Source organism: Spea bombifrons, chromosome 7 (genome assembly GCF_027358695.1).
Source record: "Spea bombifrons isolate aSpeBom1 chromosome 7, aSpeBom1.2.pri, whole genome shotgun sequence".
Lineage (NCBI taxonomy): Eukaryota > Metazoa > Chordata > Amphibia > Anura > Pelobatidae > Spea > Spea bombifrons.
Window position 1 is genome coordinate 15,472,719 of NC_071093.1, and position 19,381 is coordinate 15,492,099.

The following is a 19,381-nucleotide window of genomic DNA, read 5'->3' on the forward strand; positions in this document are numbered from 1 at the left end:
TAATGCTGCCTAATGTTTTAGTAAAAAGCTGTGTATAATGTGTTACGTCATTAATAATAATGCCTGTGAGCCTACTAATGCCATGGTGGCAGTCACAAAGAAGATCAATACCGTAAATAAATATCAATTGTTAAAAAAAGATAAAATAGCAGCCCCAACTGATGGAAGAATCTAATCTCATGTCAGTGCTCATTTTACAGACATACATACGGCCAGATGTTGGCGTATTTTAAAGGACAGGAACGAAAACAGAGTATTCTAGAAAGTGCCTATGATTCACACAAAGCAATGTATTCTCAAATATCGCTGTAGTTTCCATCAACAGAGACTTTAGGACTTTTCACTTTGACTAATTCTGTGCTCAACAGTAAACACTTTCCAAAACACAGGAAAACAGCTGCAACGGAGAGTCAGTTTCTGGCTATCTTTTAATGTATATGAAAGCTCCTATTACCTGATGGGTCTGCCCCACAGCACTGGGGCTGTCCAATGCAAGGGTTTATTAAGCAAACACATAGTAAACCCAACTTACTTCCTTCCCTCCCTCCCAGGCTGAAAGGAACGCACATTCAACAGCAGGACCACATTTTATACGTAACCAGCATAGAGATAGATATGCTGCAGCAGGCCCGGACTACAAAAATAGGCCCGGGCATTTAAGCCTGAGCAGCCCATTTTTATTTATTTATTTATTGTTAAAGCCTACCCTTCATGTACCATCTTTGCATTTACTCACTCATTCACACAAATTATTAACACATTAATTAATGCAGTCTCACAAATCATTCAAGCAATTCATCCACACATGAATTCATTAATTGTCATACGCATTCACACAATTCATCCACACATTTATTCATTCATTCATTCATTCATTCTCATACGCATTCACACTACCCCTCTCCCCATCTTATCTGCCCCTTCTCACTATGTACCCCCTTCCCCACTTCTCAATATGTACCCCCTCTCACTATCTATCCCCTCTCCCCATTTCTCACTATCTAACCCTTCTCTGCCCCTTCTCACTGCACCCCCCTCCCTCACCCTACTTACCTTGTTGCCGGAGCAACTGCGACCAGGTCCGCCACTCTAAGGGGCCGGGAAGCCCCCACCAGGGCCGGCCTTAGGGGTCTGCGGCCGCACAGGGCTTAAATTAAAACATCGGTGGGGGGCTTCCTGGCCCCTTAGGGTGACGGACCCGGTTGCAGTTGCGGCGGGCTTATGGGGCAGGTGCCCCTTATGCCCTGCGTTAATGCGGCCGGAAAGGCCGCATAGGCCCAGTCAGTCCGGTCCTGACTGGGGCTATTTTAAGGTAGGGGCCTGGAGCTGCAGCTCCATCAGCCCCTAAGTCAATCCGGCCCTGCTGCGGCCCGGCCCGTGTCCGATGGCCAGTCCGGGCCTGTGCTGCAGTATCTTTAACTCATAGTAAGCATAAATGGCGACGTGAACAGCAGGTCTATATTTTGTATTAATTTATAAAAACATCAGAATTCTGTGCAAATAATTTCTATTTATTTGTGGCCACGGTGAGCAACATAACTAATTTCAGCATTATATTTAATGCTAAGCGTTGAGGTTTTCTGTTTTGATATGTAACAATGGCATGGTCAATGGCAAGATCCCATTGGAATCCTACAGTTAGCCCAAGTAGAACACTGTAACACACTTCTTGTAATTTACCTATATTGTTTTAGTATATTGGACATGCACTTCCAGAGCTAAACTCTAAAATTGTTCCGTAAAGCTATTGCAGATATCTAAAACATGGAGAAGCAAGATTACAGCTGAAACGTACAGATATAATACATAAGATAAGAGGTCATTTTTATGTTAAAACTTACTGAAAATAATAATGCAAAAAGAAAAAATATGATTAACATATATATAGGTGTAATTAGTATCAGAAATAACCTTAAATGTAACAGGATATAATAGAGTGTATTATGTATTACTGCATTCATCAAAATAATTGCAAAGAAAGGGCAATTTCTTCCAGTATGATCCATGAAGAACATAAGACGGAGACAAAAACCCTCTGGTAATTAAAAAAAAAAAAAAAATGTCCGCGTTTCATTATTTGACACATCTCAACCACCTCAACATTAGGAGGTGGTGAGTAGTAATGTGTTATGGTTTATAAAGAAACTGACAAATTCATTCATTAATTTTACAATAATTAAGACCGGTGCTTGATTTTCAAAGACTCATAAGTCAGCGGATAAATACAGCTATTATCAGTAAAAGTGGATCTTTCATTAAATGTGTGCATGAAAAAAAAATCTGCTCTAGATAACATATAAATGTACCTTTATTCTTAGGTAAACGTGTTAATAGTTGAAAGCGTCTGCTATGACACCTAAAGTAATTAGGAGCCATAGAAGAATTTACGTCTTGGTATCTCAAACTCCAAACATGTGAATTTGGATATACAGAAAAATTGTGAGAGTTACAGGATTTTCTATAAGATATCTTAATAAAATGTAAACATTTGCACAAGACACACACAGATAAGAAGGTGTATACCTTTAGACATAATTTATAGACAGTAGGAGAAATGTCACTACATCAGCAAAATAAAAGAAAGCCATTTTACAGTCTTGCAGAATACGATGGTGCTATATAAAATAATAAATAGTTATTTTTTATAAAGAGGTTTGAGGATTTTCTGCAGCCTCATACAATGTGGCACGTACATTTGTACATTGTGTCTCTTAAGGTTTGCAAGAAAACAATTAAAAAGGGAAATGGATTCCTTTGCAACACAAGTGGAAATTGAGGGTACAAATTGTAGCTCATTTCATTTCTTAATTGACAGCCTCAAGGAGAGTCACACATCTGCATAACAGTGCAGGGAAAGAGTTGACGGGAAAGTGACAGAGAGAAAATTAGATTCAGTTCACAATGGCCAAGAAGTGATACCGCTTGCCTCACCCTTTCAACTTAGATTATGAGAGAGACACAACCGTGAAGAGAGAAAACGGAGGCTTTCTAGTCAAAGGTGACACTAAGGTTCATTTGGTTGGAAAACTCGACTATAATAATAAAAAAAAAAAAAGAATGAGCTCTGAAAAACTGGCCACCATAATCATCATGACAAAAAAACCAAAAGATATCACTGTATATGATGGATCTTCTGAAAACAATTCTATTGACATCCCTTTTACCCACCTGACTGAAAGAAAAAATAAACACAAAACGCATGATGAACTTTAACCCTTTTAACTGATAATGAAGAGGTTAACAGTAGAAATATAAGAAAACCATGCATGAGAACCCACTGTTTTAAAACGTATACGAGTCTCGTTTTGTTTATGGGTGCCCTAAAACGTTTATTGCAAGGTTGCCTGTGAGCACCCTGATCTTTAAAGTCTTACGACGCATGACATGCTGTAGGTGTAGCGAGGAAGAAGTTGTTATTTTAATAGAGAATGGAAGCGCTCAACCTTGTGTTACACATACTAGTTTTAGTGCCTGCCGTTAGGAATCCAGGCGAGCTATTTAGAACTACTAAAAGTTGTTGTGCTGCAGAACCCATGGTCAGTTCTGAAGTCTACTAGATATTGCTCACATGTCATGATCAATCTACTCTAAAGCATGTTTCTTCAAAGAGCAGCCACAAGACTAAACTTACTAGGACCCTCACTGAACACCACTTTCATGGTACAGCTCACCAAATTGTCTCAGTTTGATACATAGGAATACACCAGGCTCTTCATAGACAGAAATGATACATTGTTTGGAATTTTATCTCTGAATAAGCTGGCACAGGGACTTTTGTCAATTTATTGTCCACACTACTGAGAATATATAGGTATCGCTTCATCTGTGCACTTTTACGTTAGCCAGCAACATTTATGCGACCTAGTATAGGACTAGATTCGCTAAGCGCAGGACGAACCCAAACAAACTTGCAAGGTACCAAGAGGAGAATAGTTGACAAATTCAATAATCCGATTAAAATGTGTAGTTAGTTCACTATGTTCAAGTTACTGTGAGTTTCACAGAGGTCAGCAGCTCACTAAGCGGTTAAAATAAATTGAAATGGATGAACATCTCTATGTCTGAGGTTGCTAATGACCATACAAGATGGTCAAAATTGGCCTTTTAAAATCCTATGTGAATATTGAGATTGGAAAATAATCTTCCCAGGACTATTCTTGAGCCAAATGGACACTCAGCAAATGGACCTCACAGAAGACACATGGTGTTCTTTAATTAACATAGAATCACAGAAAACAAAGAACATCACTAAAATACTAAACATTTTGGTTGTGTGCCAGAAAACGACAGCTGGGAGCCACAGTAAACCTCAGTGGAATACCCAACTTTGTTTCAGCTTTTTCTTATTTCTTAATGGTAAATGTAATTTCTCAGGCTTGTGTATGTCTAGAATTCTGACACATTTAAAATACACTCGTCGTTCACAGTTAAAATGAGCGAAAGATTGTGGGAGTCTTTGAACATTTCCCTGACATATGGCTTTGGAGATGGTGCTAAACATGGTCCAACGTAGTTAAGAATCCTCTGATCTGACTCTATCCTATATTTCATTTAACATCTAAAATCCAAAGGAGTGGTACCCACTGCAACTCAACTGTCTGTAATATAATGTTCCTTTAAAATGTTGTGGCAGACAAATAGTAGATGGGACATTGTTAATGCAATGAAGAGTTTCTAACCAAACATCACTTAAATCACAGGTCTCTATCACCGATTGTCACCCCCCCCACCAAAAAAAAACCCCAGCATGACTGTCCTTTAAAACTTATTTTACAGGAGCACAACAGAATAAAATATACCAGACAAAAAACATCATTGTACTGTAAATGGATAAATGCATTCGACCAACATGCTTAAAGAAAGAAAATCTACATCACAATCTTTATCCGGCTTTAATAAAACACTGCAGAAGACGGAGAAAAGGAATTCTGCGTATAAAAAAGTTTTGTATAAAGTTCTGTGTGCATCTGGCCTTATCTCAATCCATTTTTCAACCTGGCGCACTGCAGTATGATTACAATAGCTAATTGTCCAGATAAGGAGGTCAAAGGGGCCTGAGGGAAAGGCAGCTCCAAAGTTGCACAATAAAGAGCCTACAGGAAATGAAGCAGGATGAAAATCCTGTGACTATAATGTGACAGTTTTAATAACAGCCAATGATCCCAGGACTCCCGCTAATATCTGCAGATGTCAGATATCCCACACAAAAAAAAGATGCCTAATATTACAAAACCATTATATGCTTCAAATTCAGAGTTCAAAGGCAAGCAAAACCAGATCCGTCTCCTTTAGTTCAGCTAGGTGGGTGGCACTGTTCAAGTTATGCGGTGATTTGTTTTTGTGACTACTTCTCTACAGTCTTTAATTCCCTTGGTGCTTTTTCAACTATTTCTAATAGATTGCGCTGCTGTGAGAAATATTTAGTCTGATGTACTGACTGGGCATTTGATATTTAGAATATAATTATCATGTTAATAAATCCTTTACATAACAACTAAATAGCGGGAAAAGTATAAGGGTTCCGCAGAGATGTCCACAGCGATGATTAAGCGATGAAGCACAAAAAGCGTCAAGAGCGAGCCCTCTGTGAATAGATGTTATTTTAATAAATTCACACTGAGATCGTGCTGCCGTACAGTCCGAGTGATTTTTGGCAGGGAGTTCCATGGCTCCCTGGGTACATGATGCTGGACATTTAAAATGAGGGATTATTGAAAACATACACATTTCATTATACTTGCTAAGCTTCTTCTTCTAAGCTCTCCAGTATGTAGCTCTCTCCGGTAGAATGAGTCTTATAGTAACAGTGATTATATTCCTATATCGGAGAATATATTATTTAGCCTACCCTATCCGCTAAACTGAGATGCCCAGCTATTATTGAAGTTCTAAAAACAAACGAGCATCTTAAACAATTTCTTTATGAAACATCTATATTAGGATGGCACACTGGTCCTACCAATAAAGGCAGCCTAGACCCGAAAGCAAGGTAAATTTCCTCTGCCCAAGAGGGGCAACATAATTGTGAAAACTCCAGTCTCAGCCATAATGCCTCTCTAGACACAGTGAGCAAGTGTGCAAATCTAGAACATGCCCCCCCCCCCTAAAATATTAAGGGGCAAAAACTAAAGGGGCCTGTAACTCTCACTGGCATAGTTCTAATTACAGCTCAGAGAAGCTCAGTGGCCACCTAGTGACAAGCTTCTTTGTGACTACATGGTGCAAAGTTATCTTGGTTTTGCTAAACCAGTGTACTATTTCCTTAATATGCTTCAATTCCAGATTTGCCGTGCATCACATGTCATCAAAACTATATAGAGAGGACGCCCCGTCTGACATTCAATTAATGATACAGTAAGTTTTCACTACAGTAAAGTGGAAAGTCTCCGGGGAGCACTTGGACTTTGAATAATGTACATTTTCATTCTTGGTGCTTATTACAAAGCATATTATTATAATTATGTAAAAGTATCCAAAACCGCAAAAAACTATGTTGTGTTGCTTTCCTGATAAGCTAAAATTCAAAACAGGGAGGTCACAGAGCAAAAAAGCAGCCCTTGACAATGTATTGTGGTATAAGGGCATTGAAAACTGCTTGGTTACTTAATACACCCCATCTACATACTAAAAAAGCTTGTGCCAATTTTTATATCCAAGCAACAAGTCATCTTCACTGTGAAAAGACTACAAAGTAAAACTCAATGTATTAAAAACGTTTTTTTGTAAAAGTGAGGTTTTATATCGTAGAAGCGTTAAATAGGCTGCTATCGTTCACCTTATTGTGAACATATTAACCAAAAATATTATTGTACCAGTAGAGGGTAAACATAATTTTATTAAATCCCAAGTCATGCATTTCCCATAGTCACTTGATGGAAGGCAGGCAGTCGCGCAGGCAATGCAGGCTGCAGCCGCAAGCCGCGCTCATTCAGTAAGCGCAGCCGTGGCTCGCGGTCACTATGGGTGTGACAAAAGGGGAGGGGCTTCTGGGGGCTTATGTTTTGCCTAGAGTGGCAAAAATCCTTGCACCAGCCCTGATGGGATCCTGACTATAAACACAACATTTGAGATTTCTACAGCAGAAAAAAAAAGTGCAAACCAGATGGACCAAATGCCATTAAATTATATGATTCTAGTATCGATTCAATTCTAATCCTTACTGAAGTGGGTCCTAGTGGGTCCTGCTATCTACGCATGGGCTCCATCTCTACTTGTGTTCCCTATCCATGTCACAATGCTACTATATTACGCTACCATATTTTGGTAATAATTTGTAATATTATTGTGCATTGTACAAAATGTATAGTATTTAGTTGCGCACAAACAAACACTTCTTCATAAACTAGTGTTCAAGATTACTTGTGTTATGCACGAAAAAATGCTGTATTTTAGCATGTCTTACACCTCTGGCAGGCAAAGGAAGCACTGTGTAGAAAATAAGACCTTTGCATAATAATACACGTAAAAACCTGTACCTGCTTTAATGTTTCTGGTTTCTGTCAGTGGAAAAAGATTATCAGAAGAAGTAAATCTAGGAATCAGCAAAAATAAAAAAAGAACTAAAAGAAGCACACAAATAAAAAGCATGCGTCAGGAGGAAACAGAGGTACTGACTGAGGACTTGCAACTTGTTTGAAAGAACAAGTGAAGACTGGTAACTCTTATGTTCTGAATGATAGACAATGGGAACAAAAAGAGATACTCTATAAACAGTGGCATACAAGATTCTCTCACAGAGCACTCGGAAAACGAGAGCCATCATCGAGGTCTAATATGTCCCTCAGTTATTCACATTGTCTATACACCCCGAAATGTGCTGCATTCACAGTTGTGGTTGCCAACAAAACATGTTAAAAAGGGCTCAATGAAGATAAACCTATTATTTTCTAATTAACATGTTTGGATGCAACAACCTTGACAGCAGATTGGATCAGAACTGGTGTCAACATGAGGTTCTAGCTACAGCTGAACCAAATCTGCCCAGCACTCAAAAGAACTCCTTCATCACTGTACCATTGCTGTGTGGGAATCCTGAAAGTTTTGGGATTCATGCACCATACCTAGATAATGTGAACAAGGAAAGATAATTAGTAGTGCAAATAAAATCTACGTACCGAGTCTAAGAGCCGAGGGTGTAACTTCAATTTCTCCTCGAAGCGGCTGGAGCGCTGAAAACTGAGTTGCTAATTCAGTTTCCAAGGAGTCTGTGCTGAGATGATCTGTGAGGCTGGTCAGTCCATCAGTTCTGCTGGAAGTGTCAAGTTCATCAAACACAGCAATAAGCTGGAACAAGAAAAATTTAAAGTTGTTAAATTGTTTTTACAGAAACATGATGCAAACCTGTGATTCGGGTTTTGTAATTTGATAGACAAACATCTGTTCTGTTTGAGCACAAAATGGGAGCCATCAACACATTCGCTACTTGCCAGCTTGTTTACAAAACTCATAAGGAGCTCACACTGCCTGTAAGGAAGACCCTGTTTGAAGTGGGCCAACCAGAGCTAACACCCAACTCCTAAAGATTCTACCGTATTGGCTCGATTATAGGCCGCACCCGGAACTGCATGTCCCGGGCGTCTGGCGATACGAATTGCGCATTCCTGCGCTAGACCCCGAATATAGGCCGCACCCCCACTTTAAAGACTTAAAGTGTGGGGGGGTGCGGCCTATATTCGGGCAAATACGGTATGTACATCATGTAATATGTATTGCATCTCAGGTGGTGTTATGTCCATAGTGGGTAATCTCAAAATACATAAAACTTTATTTTAATGCAAGGATGTTGTCATTGAAATTTGCAACATTTATTTGGGCACATTAACACATATAGTTTGTTTCATTTTATAGTGAATTGTGGAGAACATTATTAATCTGGAAACATATACACTTGCCTACCACCTTTAAGCATGGGATGGGAAGTCCATAGAAGGGTTTCACGAGTGAGCATTTCACAACACCCATTCTTAAACACATGAACTGGGTGGAAAATAGCAATTTACCACTTTTCCTAAAAATGTTGCGTTGTTACAAAGGTAATCATGTATATTCACAAGTGTAACTGTAAGATAAGGATAAAGCAGTATTTACATTATAGAGTCTTAGCAATTACTCCAATACTCTGGAAGGAATCTGTACTGAGAAAGTTGGTATGAAAAGTTCCGGCCCCACTCTTCATGCTGAACTCTTGGGTAAGTTGCATTGTAAGTTGAACCAAGAGGGTTTCTGGTACAAACGAAGGCTTAGTCAAAAATCATTTGAAACAACGTACCCCATGGGATATCTCTGAATAGGCTTGTGGGCACCACAGTACCTATTGAATTCCGGCAGGTACTCTACGTTGTATGGTTAGAAACAGTTGGGGAAAGTGGATAATAGAGGTACTTGGCAAGAAAAAGGTCAAGGGATTGACAAACAACAATAGCATTGTTACTTTGTTTTGTGGCAGATGCAAAGGATTGTGTATCCTCTCCTTCTCGGAGCTCCTAGGCCTACACAAATAATTGAAAGTAAAGGTCGGTGTTGGAACTTGCAAAAGTAGAACGGAAAACGCCTCTTACATTTACTGCTATATTTAAATATTTCTTCCATTTTTGCAAACATTCTTAAAGTATGTTATCGCTGAATACGTAAATGAAGTTTCCTCTATAATTAAAAGCTGAAAAAGATCACGCCACCCAAATATAACAGCTCGAAGACATGAGATCACAACGTAACTGTAACCTAAGTAACAATGGATTCGGTCTGTCACACGAACACAGCTAATAAAAGAATGGCAGTGATAACATTAACTGGATAATTTAGGGACAGAGAATACTGTAGGCGAAAAGTACCACAGTTTTTTATTTATATTATATTAAGCCTTTCACTGCTTCAGAGGCTCCTAACTGGGGAACGGGAAAGTTTGGCAACTTGTAACTTTCCAGCTACAGTTTATGCACAACTCTCACCATGCTCAGGCAGCCAGACTGCACCCCACACAAATTACCTCTCCAGGGTCTACAAAGTATGTAAAGTTTTTCTCTAGTGTTGTTTGTAATTTCACCTAAGACTACATGGGGCATTGCGGCAGCATTTCTACCACGGATATGTTCTGCACTCATTAATAGCCTTTTCATTTAGTACCATTTGATGGAGTATTTTTGGAAGGATAGTTTCCATACGCGTAAAAAAAAATTGCAACAGAGTTTGAGATGTTTAGGACTAAGCACATTAGCTTTGATTTTCTAATCAATTCCACCTGTAGTCAAAACCATAACCAATCCCATTAGGTCTAGATATTGCAAATCACAACAGCCTGAATTAGTGGTTTCATTTCAGCTATTATGACAATGAGGCAGAACTGTACAAATGATGGTTCATTATCATGGTATCCAGTATCAAGCCCTGTCTGGAAAAGATTTCATCCGCTGTGCTAAAAGACTCTTAAACGAGAACCACGAGGGACATGAGAGACTTCATTGTTTTCTTGCAAATCTGAAAAAGTTTGGTACACTGACTTTCTAAATTCTGTGCTTTTACATTTTTTAGATCCCTTCTAAAGAGTTTTAAACTTCAACAGTGTTCTCATTTTGCTTGTCCAGACAGCACAAGAGACGGAAGGCTCCTGGCATGATCTACTTACCTTGTTTCGTAACAATAATCTATGTGTATATATTTACTGAAAAAATGTAAAAGCGTACTTGTTTGTGCCCAGCAATGACATATTCTTTCTCTCTATTACACTATTGGCCTATTCTTCCCATCCTAGTAAACAAAACCTTCTGTGACTTCAATACAGTTGTGTATTTTCTATTGTTGTTTTCCACATATAGATTATAAATGTAGTAATTTGGACTTTTCCTGAGTCATTAGACTGAAGGGCTCTCTTGACAAATCATTAGTTGCCTCAGTGAGATACACTGAACGACCTTATTACCCAAGATTAGATCGTAATGCTTTGAAGAGGAAGCCCCCAGTAACATTACACATTAAGCTGCCAATGTTCACTTAACAAAGGTGTCAGTGTCAATAATGATCTATGGGGCTAACTTTTCTTTCCTGAAGGTTTAACATAAGATAATGTGCTCCCTAACCAAAACGCCTAATCAGTTAGTTTGCAGAATAGGTGCCAACCATGCATTGTTCATTTGGAGAGTTCACCAGTTGTAATTAAAATTAGTTTTACTGCTAATGGATAATGTAAAATAAAGCACTCCATAAACAAGAGCATTAAATCATAAAACTATTTATTGCCTGCTGTATGGATTTATATATTTTGTTTATCCACAAACTATTTAAAAATATTTTATGTCCTGTCATCTGAATTTAAAAGCATTAAATCATTTTTGTTTTATGATTCATTTGTAAGCACGCTTGTAAGTTATAAATGCACATTGTAATAAACTTAAGATGCAGACTGCTTTACCAATTGTACAGTTGCAGTGAATTATCAAATTTATATATTTCATATTATACTGTTTGTGGAGATGGTCATAAGGCCAATGTACTGTGGATGAACACCGGAGCTAAGGTTTTAGACATCCACACAAAGGATGTCTCACAGGGGTTAAGGTCACAAAAGTATGGTCTCACAAAGAGACCATACTTTTGTGACCTTAACCCCTTAAAGACATTGAAAACAATGGATTTTGAGCCCGTACATGTACGGGCTTTGTCATTAAGGGGTTAATGAAATCATGGTTATGAATATGTGGTCATGGTGCAGCCATATGTAGAGGTGGGCCAAACAGAACCGCAGTTCAACCAGAACCCTTACCCAGCTTGTACAGCTGATGTGTGAGCAGACCCAAGTTCCTCTCAGCAGATGTAGCATGGAATAGGCAGCTTGAACCATCAATGGGGAAAAATATAAACACGCACAATATGCCAATAATCCGGCAAATAAAACAAATTATAAATATATGCACTTACAAAACAAAGATATGCAGCTCCAAGTGAAAAAAAAACAGGTTGCCAGATGCATATGTATAAAAGTATGAAAGACACAAAGCAGTACAAGGTGATACACTATAGCCAACAAGATGAAAGCCACTTAAATGTAGATGGCTCACAAAAACGGTGAGCAAGAAGTGCCCAACATCACCTTTGTTTTCTAAGTACAGTGAGGAGTACTGTGGAGAGCTGCATTTGTACATGGCATTGTCTTTCTAATTGGAGTGTCACAATTCATACATTTAAATATTGTGGATTTACTTCTAAGGTAGCCCTAGACCACAGGATTTAGTTCATACCAACCATAGCACTGAAAAACACATTCACATTATTTTGAATGACTAAGAAAAGAGAAGCAGTTATTTATGGAGGTGTTACAGAATGCCAATACTTAACAGATACAACAAGATGCTGTCAGGTTGTGTCTTCTTTACCTATTAATTGGTAAAATATACATATATATATATATAACCCGACAAACAAAATAAGAATGTAAACAGATATATTGAAGAGCCATTAATCACTGTATAAGTATTTCATTTTTGGTGGATGTGGCATCAATGATAGCTTTCTTCACATTGGCTTGCTTCCCATACACCAATTTAGCCTGCAGTCTACCAACACTACTTACTTAAAAACCTGATTATTTCTTATTTCACTGAAATACTCGCTCTTCATTTCAGTCAAGTGCAATTATTTATACTTCTTTTTACATTATATATTATAAAAGCTAAATTGAAAATTATTTTAGATATTATAGTGCATGCAAACACAAAATATCTATATATTTACAGGCATTATGTAAAACACATATGCATCGCAAATTATGCTTTTACAGGTTTTCCAGAGAATGAAGAAAAGGATCAAAAACCTTTTTTACAATTTAAATCTTTGATTTACAAAAAGAACATTACTGTATTATTTAAGCATTTGGAAGTAAACATTTTAATGAGGTTTCTCAACCAACACCACCACTGATTTTTTATTTTGGGGTTTCTGGGGTTGTTAATAGCAAACAACAAAATATTATGGGATATGTTGAGGCTGCACTGTCCTTTGATCCATTGATATAGCCTTAGATTCAATCAATCAGAGAGAATCAGATATTCCCTTCATAGTATGGATTGCTTAGGTTTATGACTGTGACGTCCCCTAGAAGAAAGTGAAAAGGAAATACGAATGGCCCATAAAAGAAAGAAGAACTCACAAAATTGCCCTATAAATTTCCTTAGCCTCTCAACACTAAAGACATTCCAATGGGTATAAAACCTTACAGAGAAGTCTAGAGAGGAAGCCATCAATTCGCTTTTTTAACACACACTCTGAGTGACCCTCTCTCTCTGAACGTTACACATGAACAACTTGTATTTTAGCAACTCCAACCAGAAAAGTTATGTAGTTTACAAGGACTTAGAAATGATCACCCAAAAGGATTAATAACTATTTAAGGAGAGATTTATCACAGAAAGGACTACCATTGTAAAGGGGCAGCAGAGCCAAAAGTCAAGCCATGCCAAGAACACTAGAACTTTAATCAATTTTACACAGTAGAAAGTATGTACTTGATTCATCTCATACTACCCAGTGGAAATAAAATGTCTATTAGTGTTAGAGGGAAGAAAGTATAACTGTAGTGAAAGGTAACTTATAAAGAAATGTTTTAAACATTTCAAAGTTGTGTGATAAATCAGAAATTTAGCAATTGCAAATGCTAGATGTATTTTATTTTTTGCTGGAATGAAACCACCTTTATCCTCTAGGAACTAATCAAGAAAGCGCAGCTCAAAAGCACTTCCAGGTTAAATTACTGGTTTCATATAGATACATTTATATATAGTGTAATACTGCAATAACTTTTTATAAAAAAATGTTTTATTTATTTAATTATTTTAGCTAAATTACAATTGTAGTATGTAAAGTACTTTTACGTAAATACCTCTGGAAAAAACATGAAGATGTAAGGTCATGAAGGCAAGGCCAGTCTTTAGGCAAAGAATGCCCCAAGCAAGAAGCCCCTTTTTCATCTCACACAAGGTCCCACCATGTTTTTTTTTATATATATACCTGGTCAGGAACCAGACCAAATTATACACATTGGAGACAGTTTCTACAGTAACTGCTCGTGCCTCCCTAGTTCAGTCACCCCAGACAGCTACCTGACTTGCTTGGTACTAAGCCTGGCCCTAAATGAAGAGTTGACACTATGTTAAGCGTGTTTTTGTGGATTTCTATATAGTATTATTTATTTTAATAAACCATGAGTTTTGCCAAGAGATAATTGAAGTTACAAAATTGGAACAAAGTGTCATCATAAAATGAGTATGTTCCACAATCTATGATTTTTAAAACAGGTCCACAAGGGAATGGAATCTTGATCGTTTCTAGTACTTCACTGAACCTTCACAAAAAAAAACAAAAAAAAAAAACTTGCAAGTGATCTGTATTTCAGGATTTGTTATATTTGGGGTACAGCATTACATCACTAAAGCAATCAATGGAAGGTCCATGGCAAACGTAAGAATTGTCATGGCGTGAACTTTCATATTGAATGATCAGAACATAGGAGAAACTCAACAGGGCCATGCTCACTAAAACATATATCTTGTCCAGTAATAATTTGGTAGGAGCCCAAAATATATTACATTAATGATTGTCATTTTTAGAGTTGTCCATTTTGCATTTGCATGGGAGTATTCTGCAGAATCCCTCCTTCATTTGTCCCTTTCCTCATCCCAGCTAAATGCCATGCAGGAGATGTGTTCCGTGTTTAGCGTATCTCTTTGCACATGGTATACTCGCCTTCAGTCCAGCACTAGCTCAGAGAATGTTATGTGCCTGGGAACACTTACCTGACTGACTGCTTCAAGATCCCAATCAGTGGCAAGAACAGTTAAACCACGAATGAGGGGGGCTGCTGCCGTAGCAGGGCATACTCTTCTGTGTCTGGTAACCGTTTTAATTTCATGTTTACTTGTCTTGTAGACAGGACAGTATATTCTAGGAACCTCAAACTTGGAATTGATGTATTATTGAAAAAAAGTATTTTGAAGAAATGCACTTATAAGCCGCACCTGCACCAACAATGAATGAAGCTACTTTTCCAAACCCAAGAGAGATCATCATTATTAACTGAAGCAGAACATCTCAGAATCCTGACATTTTACTTGAAATAGACCAGGGCAGCAGTGTTAACTAGCGCTTCCTGCCTAAAACAATCTAATAAAAGTGGCACTGTGGCCAAAAAGTGAACTTATCCTACCATGAGACAAACTATAGATATAAACACGTCTATATAAACACATGGAAAGCACATTTACAGTGTTTTTTAGTGGGGGTTACTAAGGTAAAAGAGGCTCCCATATACTCCCATATTTCCCAACATTCCAGACGGCCAAAGAGTGCCACATTTGTTCAGCGCCGAATAGCTTTACATATGCCCTCTGAGCACCACCTCTCATATACTGTAAAGCAGAACCACATGCTTGGTATGTCTTATGAATAATCCAGCACTGCTTTGGGGTTTGCGATCACAGGCCTGGTTAGGGCAAGGGCTTCAAGATGACTTTACATGTGACTTTGTGGCCTATTTAAAGCTACCTTTATGAAAAGGAAAACACGCGTTTCTATACACATTGGTTTTGAAACACAGCTATAGAAAATGGACACGCTCACAGCCACCGAGCATTTTTAAGCTACTACGAACAATGAGGTTTAAAGGAAGAAAAAGGGACAGGGGATTTGGGGTTCTATCGCTCCAAAACTAGGACATGTGAGGAATGCACCCTCAGTACATAATAGTGGCCCCAACTAAATCAATCTCACCCATCCAAGCCAATTCATTCAGCGGCCCCAACTGAATCAATCTCACCCATCCAAGCCAATTCATTTAGCGGCCCCAACTGAATCAACCTCACCCATCCAAGCGAATTCATTTAGCGGCCCCAACTGAATCAACCTCACCCATGCAATCCAATTCCCAATGGCTCTGATGAAGCCCCACTCATTATGCTGACCAAAATGATTTAAATGCACTGATTCAGTGAGACTAATTTGAATTATGCATAAAAACTGCTGATATTTAATTTTTACTTTAAAGCATTGATTGTCCAATTCTTTATAGCAAGCTTACAACAAAATAATGCAGTAACTTGAGTAGACAGATTTTATTGTTAAATAAATCTTGATCTGAAACTCTGTAGATAGAAATGCATTTGGCACAGGAACTTAATGTGTGAAAAGAAAAATACCTGCCATTATTTTTGATTGCAGTAAGGTGCAAATAATCAAATACATTTTATTTTGCCTGACTTTCCCTTCTCGTCACAATTGGGGAAATAACATGAGGCTCTTCAATCAAAATGTACTTGTGCGTCCTGTTTTTGAATTTTCAACTAATGCACAGAGATGGGTGGTCTGCAATTACTCGACATACAGCTCCAAAATCTTGAAAAGGAAATGGATTTTGCTTGATGATTTATTTTCTGGATTTATGAGTAACTGAAACACCCCATAGGTTTTTCATTGTTTCTAAAACCCTAAATATAATATTGTGAAAACCATTAATGGTGTAATAACACAGTAAAGAAGAAACACATCTATGATGACAAAACATATGTTAACAAAAAAACCAAAATAGTAAAATAAAAGCCCAGCTCCCGGAAAAGGCCTCCCTGGCCTATACTGTGCTGATCCAGAATCAAAGGCCTAAAATTACACCAGTTTATGCCTCATTTCCAGACCCAGCTAAGATCTAGATGTGCACAAACGGCAGGTAATGTCTCTCTTGGTTCAGTGATCTTCTTTCTTGCACCGAGGGAGTGTGTGTATTTATCCTGTTGTTGTAGAACCTTATGTCACTCATAAGCATAGGCTCACAGGATAGACCCAAATTATTTAATGGGGTAACATAATGGAGTCCCCCTCCTCCCAGAGGTTTCCAGTTAGGTAATTATAATCTATGCCACCTGCTAGTTTAACGTACTGTGTGTCCACTTAGCTATAACTAGACACTGGACAGTATGTCTACCGGTGACCTCATACATTGAAAACTATGACAGCCATAAACACAAATGGTATATTTCTTTGGACAAAATGCAACATCACATTTTCCCAGTCCAATAATCCCCACCCACCTTAACAGCTACACTATAATTCTGGGCAAATGGTGAAGTGTGGCCTGTGGCCACACATGTCCCACTAGCTTCCGTGCACCTGTGATCCATAGGCCATTCGCCTCTTACTTTACAACCTAGTCCTGAGAAAGTGTACAAAATCTCACCTAAAAGCGAGCAAGACATCTCAGGAATGACCTGAAAGTTGAGTACCAAATCAAGCTATATGCACTTAGACTTTATCCACATAATGACTACTGTACTTTCAGAAATTAGAAGTGTATATGAGACACATGCACACAACACATTATATGTTATTGCTATGTGTTATTTTTTTTAACTTTTATTCATATGGCTTCAACAGACTCTACAGGACGGTACAATGGGTTATACAGACAATAACAAGCTTATGTTGCGTCAAAAGGTGTTGAGGGCCTTGGTCATTAGACCTTACAATCTAAATTTATAGATATAAATAAGTAAAGTGCACAAGGCAATGGTTACCGCTTAATGACCGCACATACTGGCCGATGTATAATACTGGAGAACAGTGATGGAGCCAATCAGTTTCTATTTGACCTCCTAAGGGACTTTTTATTGAAACCAGTAATTTACCTCACATTTTCAGTATTCTAAATTAGAATAACATCTATCCCATTTCACTTCTGTTCTCCACAGTGTGCGTTAACCTTTAAATGGACCTCTCTCCAGTGAATGTATAATAAAAACATGCATTATCTGGTATTGTTCATTCACAATTGTTTACTGCGGCTTGAAATAAATTCATCTCGTACTAAACCTGCTCATTACATTTGATTAGAAATGTTCTGTTTTAGTAAAGCATTAACACTCTGATCAGTCAATTATCCATTGAAATTACCGACGTAGATGACTAGAATCTCTTGCCAAAATGACTAATTCTTTTCTTTGCCTCTGCTTTAGTTAACACAATCAGGAAATGTACATTAAGGAAAATATATTCTCCTGCAAAGACAATAAATTACCCCATAGCACTCTTTCCGCATATTCTCAGCATGAGCATCACCCCAGAAGTATGCCCATGCATCTTGAGGAGTGATATTAGCTATATTTATGGTTTATATTTATGACAAAACACACATACCCAGGGTGATGTCTCCGATTTAAATAGTGAGGTATTAGGAATGCATATATATTCTGAAACTCACTCCTCACATTTGCAAATACTAACATAGGAATTCTAAAACAGCATCAGAAATCATAGAGAGACAAAGTGTATCACTTCATACAATACTCCAATGAGCAAACAAAAAATGTATTTATGATGAGCTACGGTAATTGGTATAAATATGCTAAAAAAATATATATTACCTTCAGTTCACACATAATACATGACGCTGGTATAGGATATGACTCCTAAAACCTTGTGAAATCAATATGATCTAAGGTGCACTCAAGCTATCATATACACTTTCATAAATATAATAGCTGAGAGGCTCTTCCCTCATCCCCCGGCTATTTCCATGCCGAAAGTTTCTACCTGCACCTCACACACATACCTGGGAACTTCCTGGCTCCGGCTACAGGTGACTCCTCTTGCAGGTAGGAGGTCCCACTGACATAAGTGGGCGGTCCTACTGATGTCAGTGGGCAGTCCTATTGAGGTGAGTGGGCAGTCCTGCTTGTGTTAACGGCCCTCTTGTCCCGAGAGTTCCCAGGTATGGTGACACACTTGTCTCCAGTCCAGTTCTAGCTCTGTCTTTGTGAAGTAAGCTGGTGGGGGAGATTTCAATGGAAATGCTTTAATGCCACCGATTGACTTCAAACAGCATCAGACCACAGATGAGGAGGAGGGCAACTGCAGCTCTTTAAACTGCAGATTCTAACTCAATGAGTGCTTTTGTTTTTGTACAACAAAAAACAATTGTTTTTAAAGTAATGCATATTAAAATTATTTATTGAGGCTGTCAGGGGCATTAAACTGTCCCTTTAACTGAAATTTCTTTCAGAAAGTTCCTGGTAAACAAACAGCAAAGGTGAAAACAAAGATAAAATCTAAGGCCGAATTAGAAAACTAAGAAGTGAACCTTTCTACAAATCCAGTCTCTTTTGAGCTCTGCACAGATAGGAAAAGAAACAAACAAAAAATTATTAGGAACCCACTTCCAAAAAACTCAGTTTCCTATATTTTGTGATCTGAAATCTGATCTGTGATTTGAAAAGATCATTAGGAAAACAGTCAAGCAGAAACTTTATATTGTAGTATCTCTACAATATACCTGTGTAGAGTATACCTGCTCATAGTCTATTCATATATACAAAGACTTTTGACAGGGCTTTTGATAATCAATTCTTCCCTC

The 19,381-nt window shown here is 38.0% G+C and overlaps 1 protein-coding gene across 3 annotated transcripts in view; it reads right to left on the reverse strand.

Annotated features, from left to right (window-relative positions):
* The window catches only part of PARD3B (par-3 family cell polarity regulator beta), a 504,041-nt gene that overhangs the window by 386,680 nt on the left and 97,980 nt on the right, over window positions 1-19,381 (reverse strand). For all 3 annotated transcript variants that reach the window (XM_053471715.1, XM_053471717.1, XM_053471716.1), the window contains exon 3: window positions 8,115-8,283. In XM_053471715.1, the coding sequence (XP_053327690.1) occupies window positions 8,115-8,283 (169 nt within the window). The remainder of the gene's footprint in view (window positions 1-8,114; window positions 8,284-19,381) is intronic.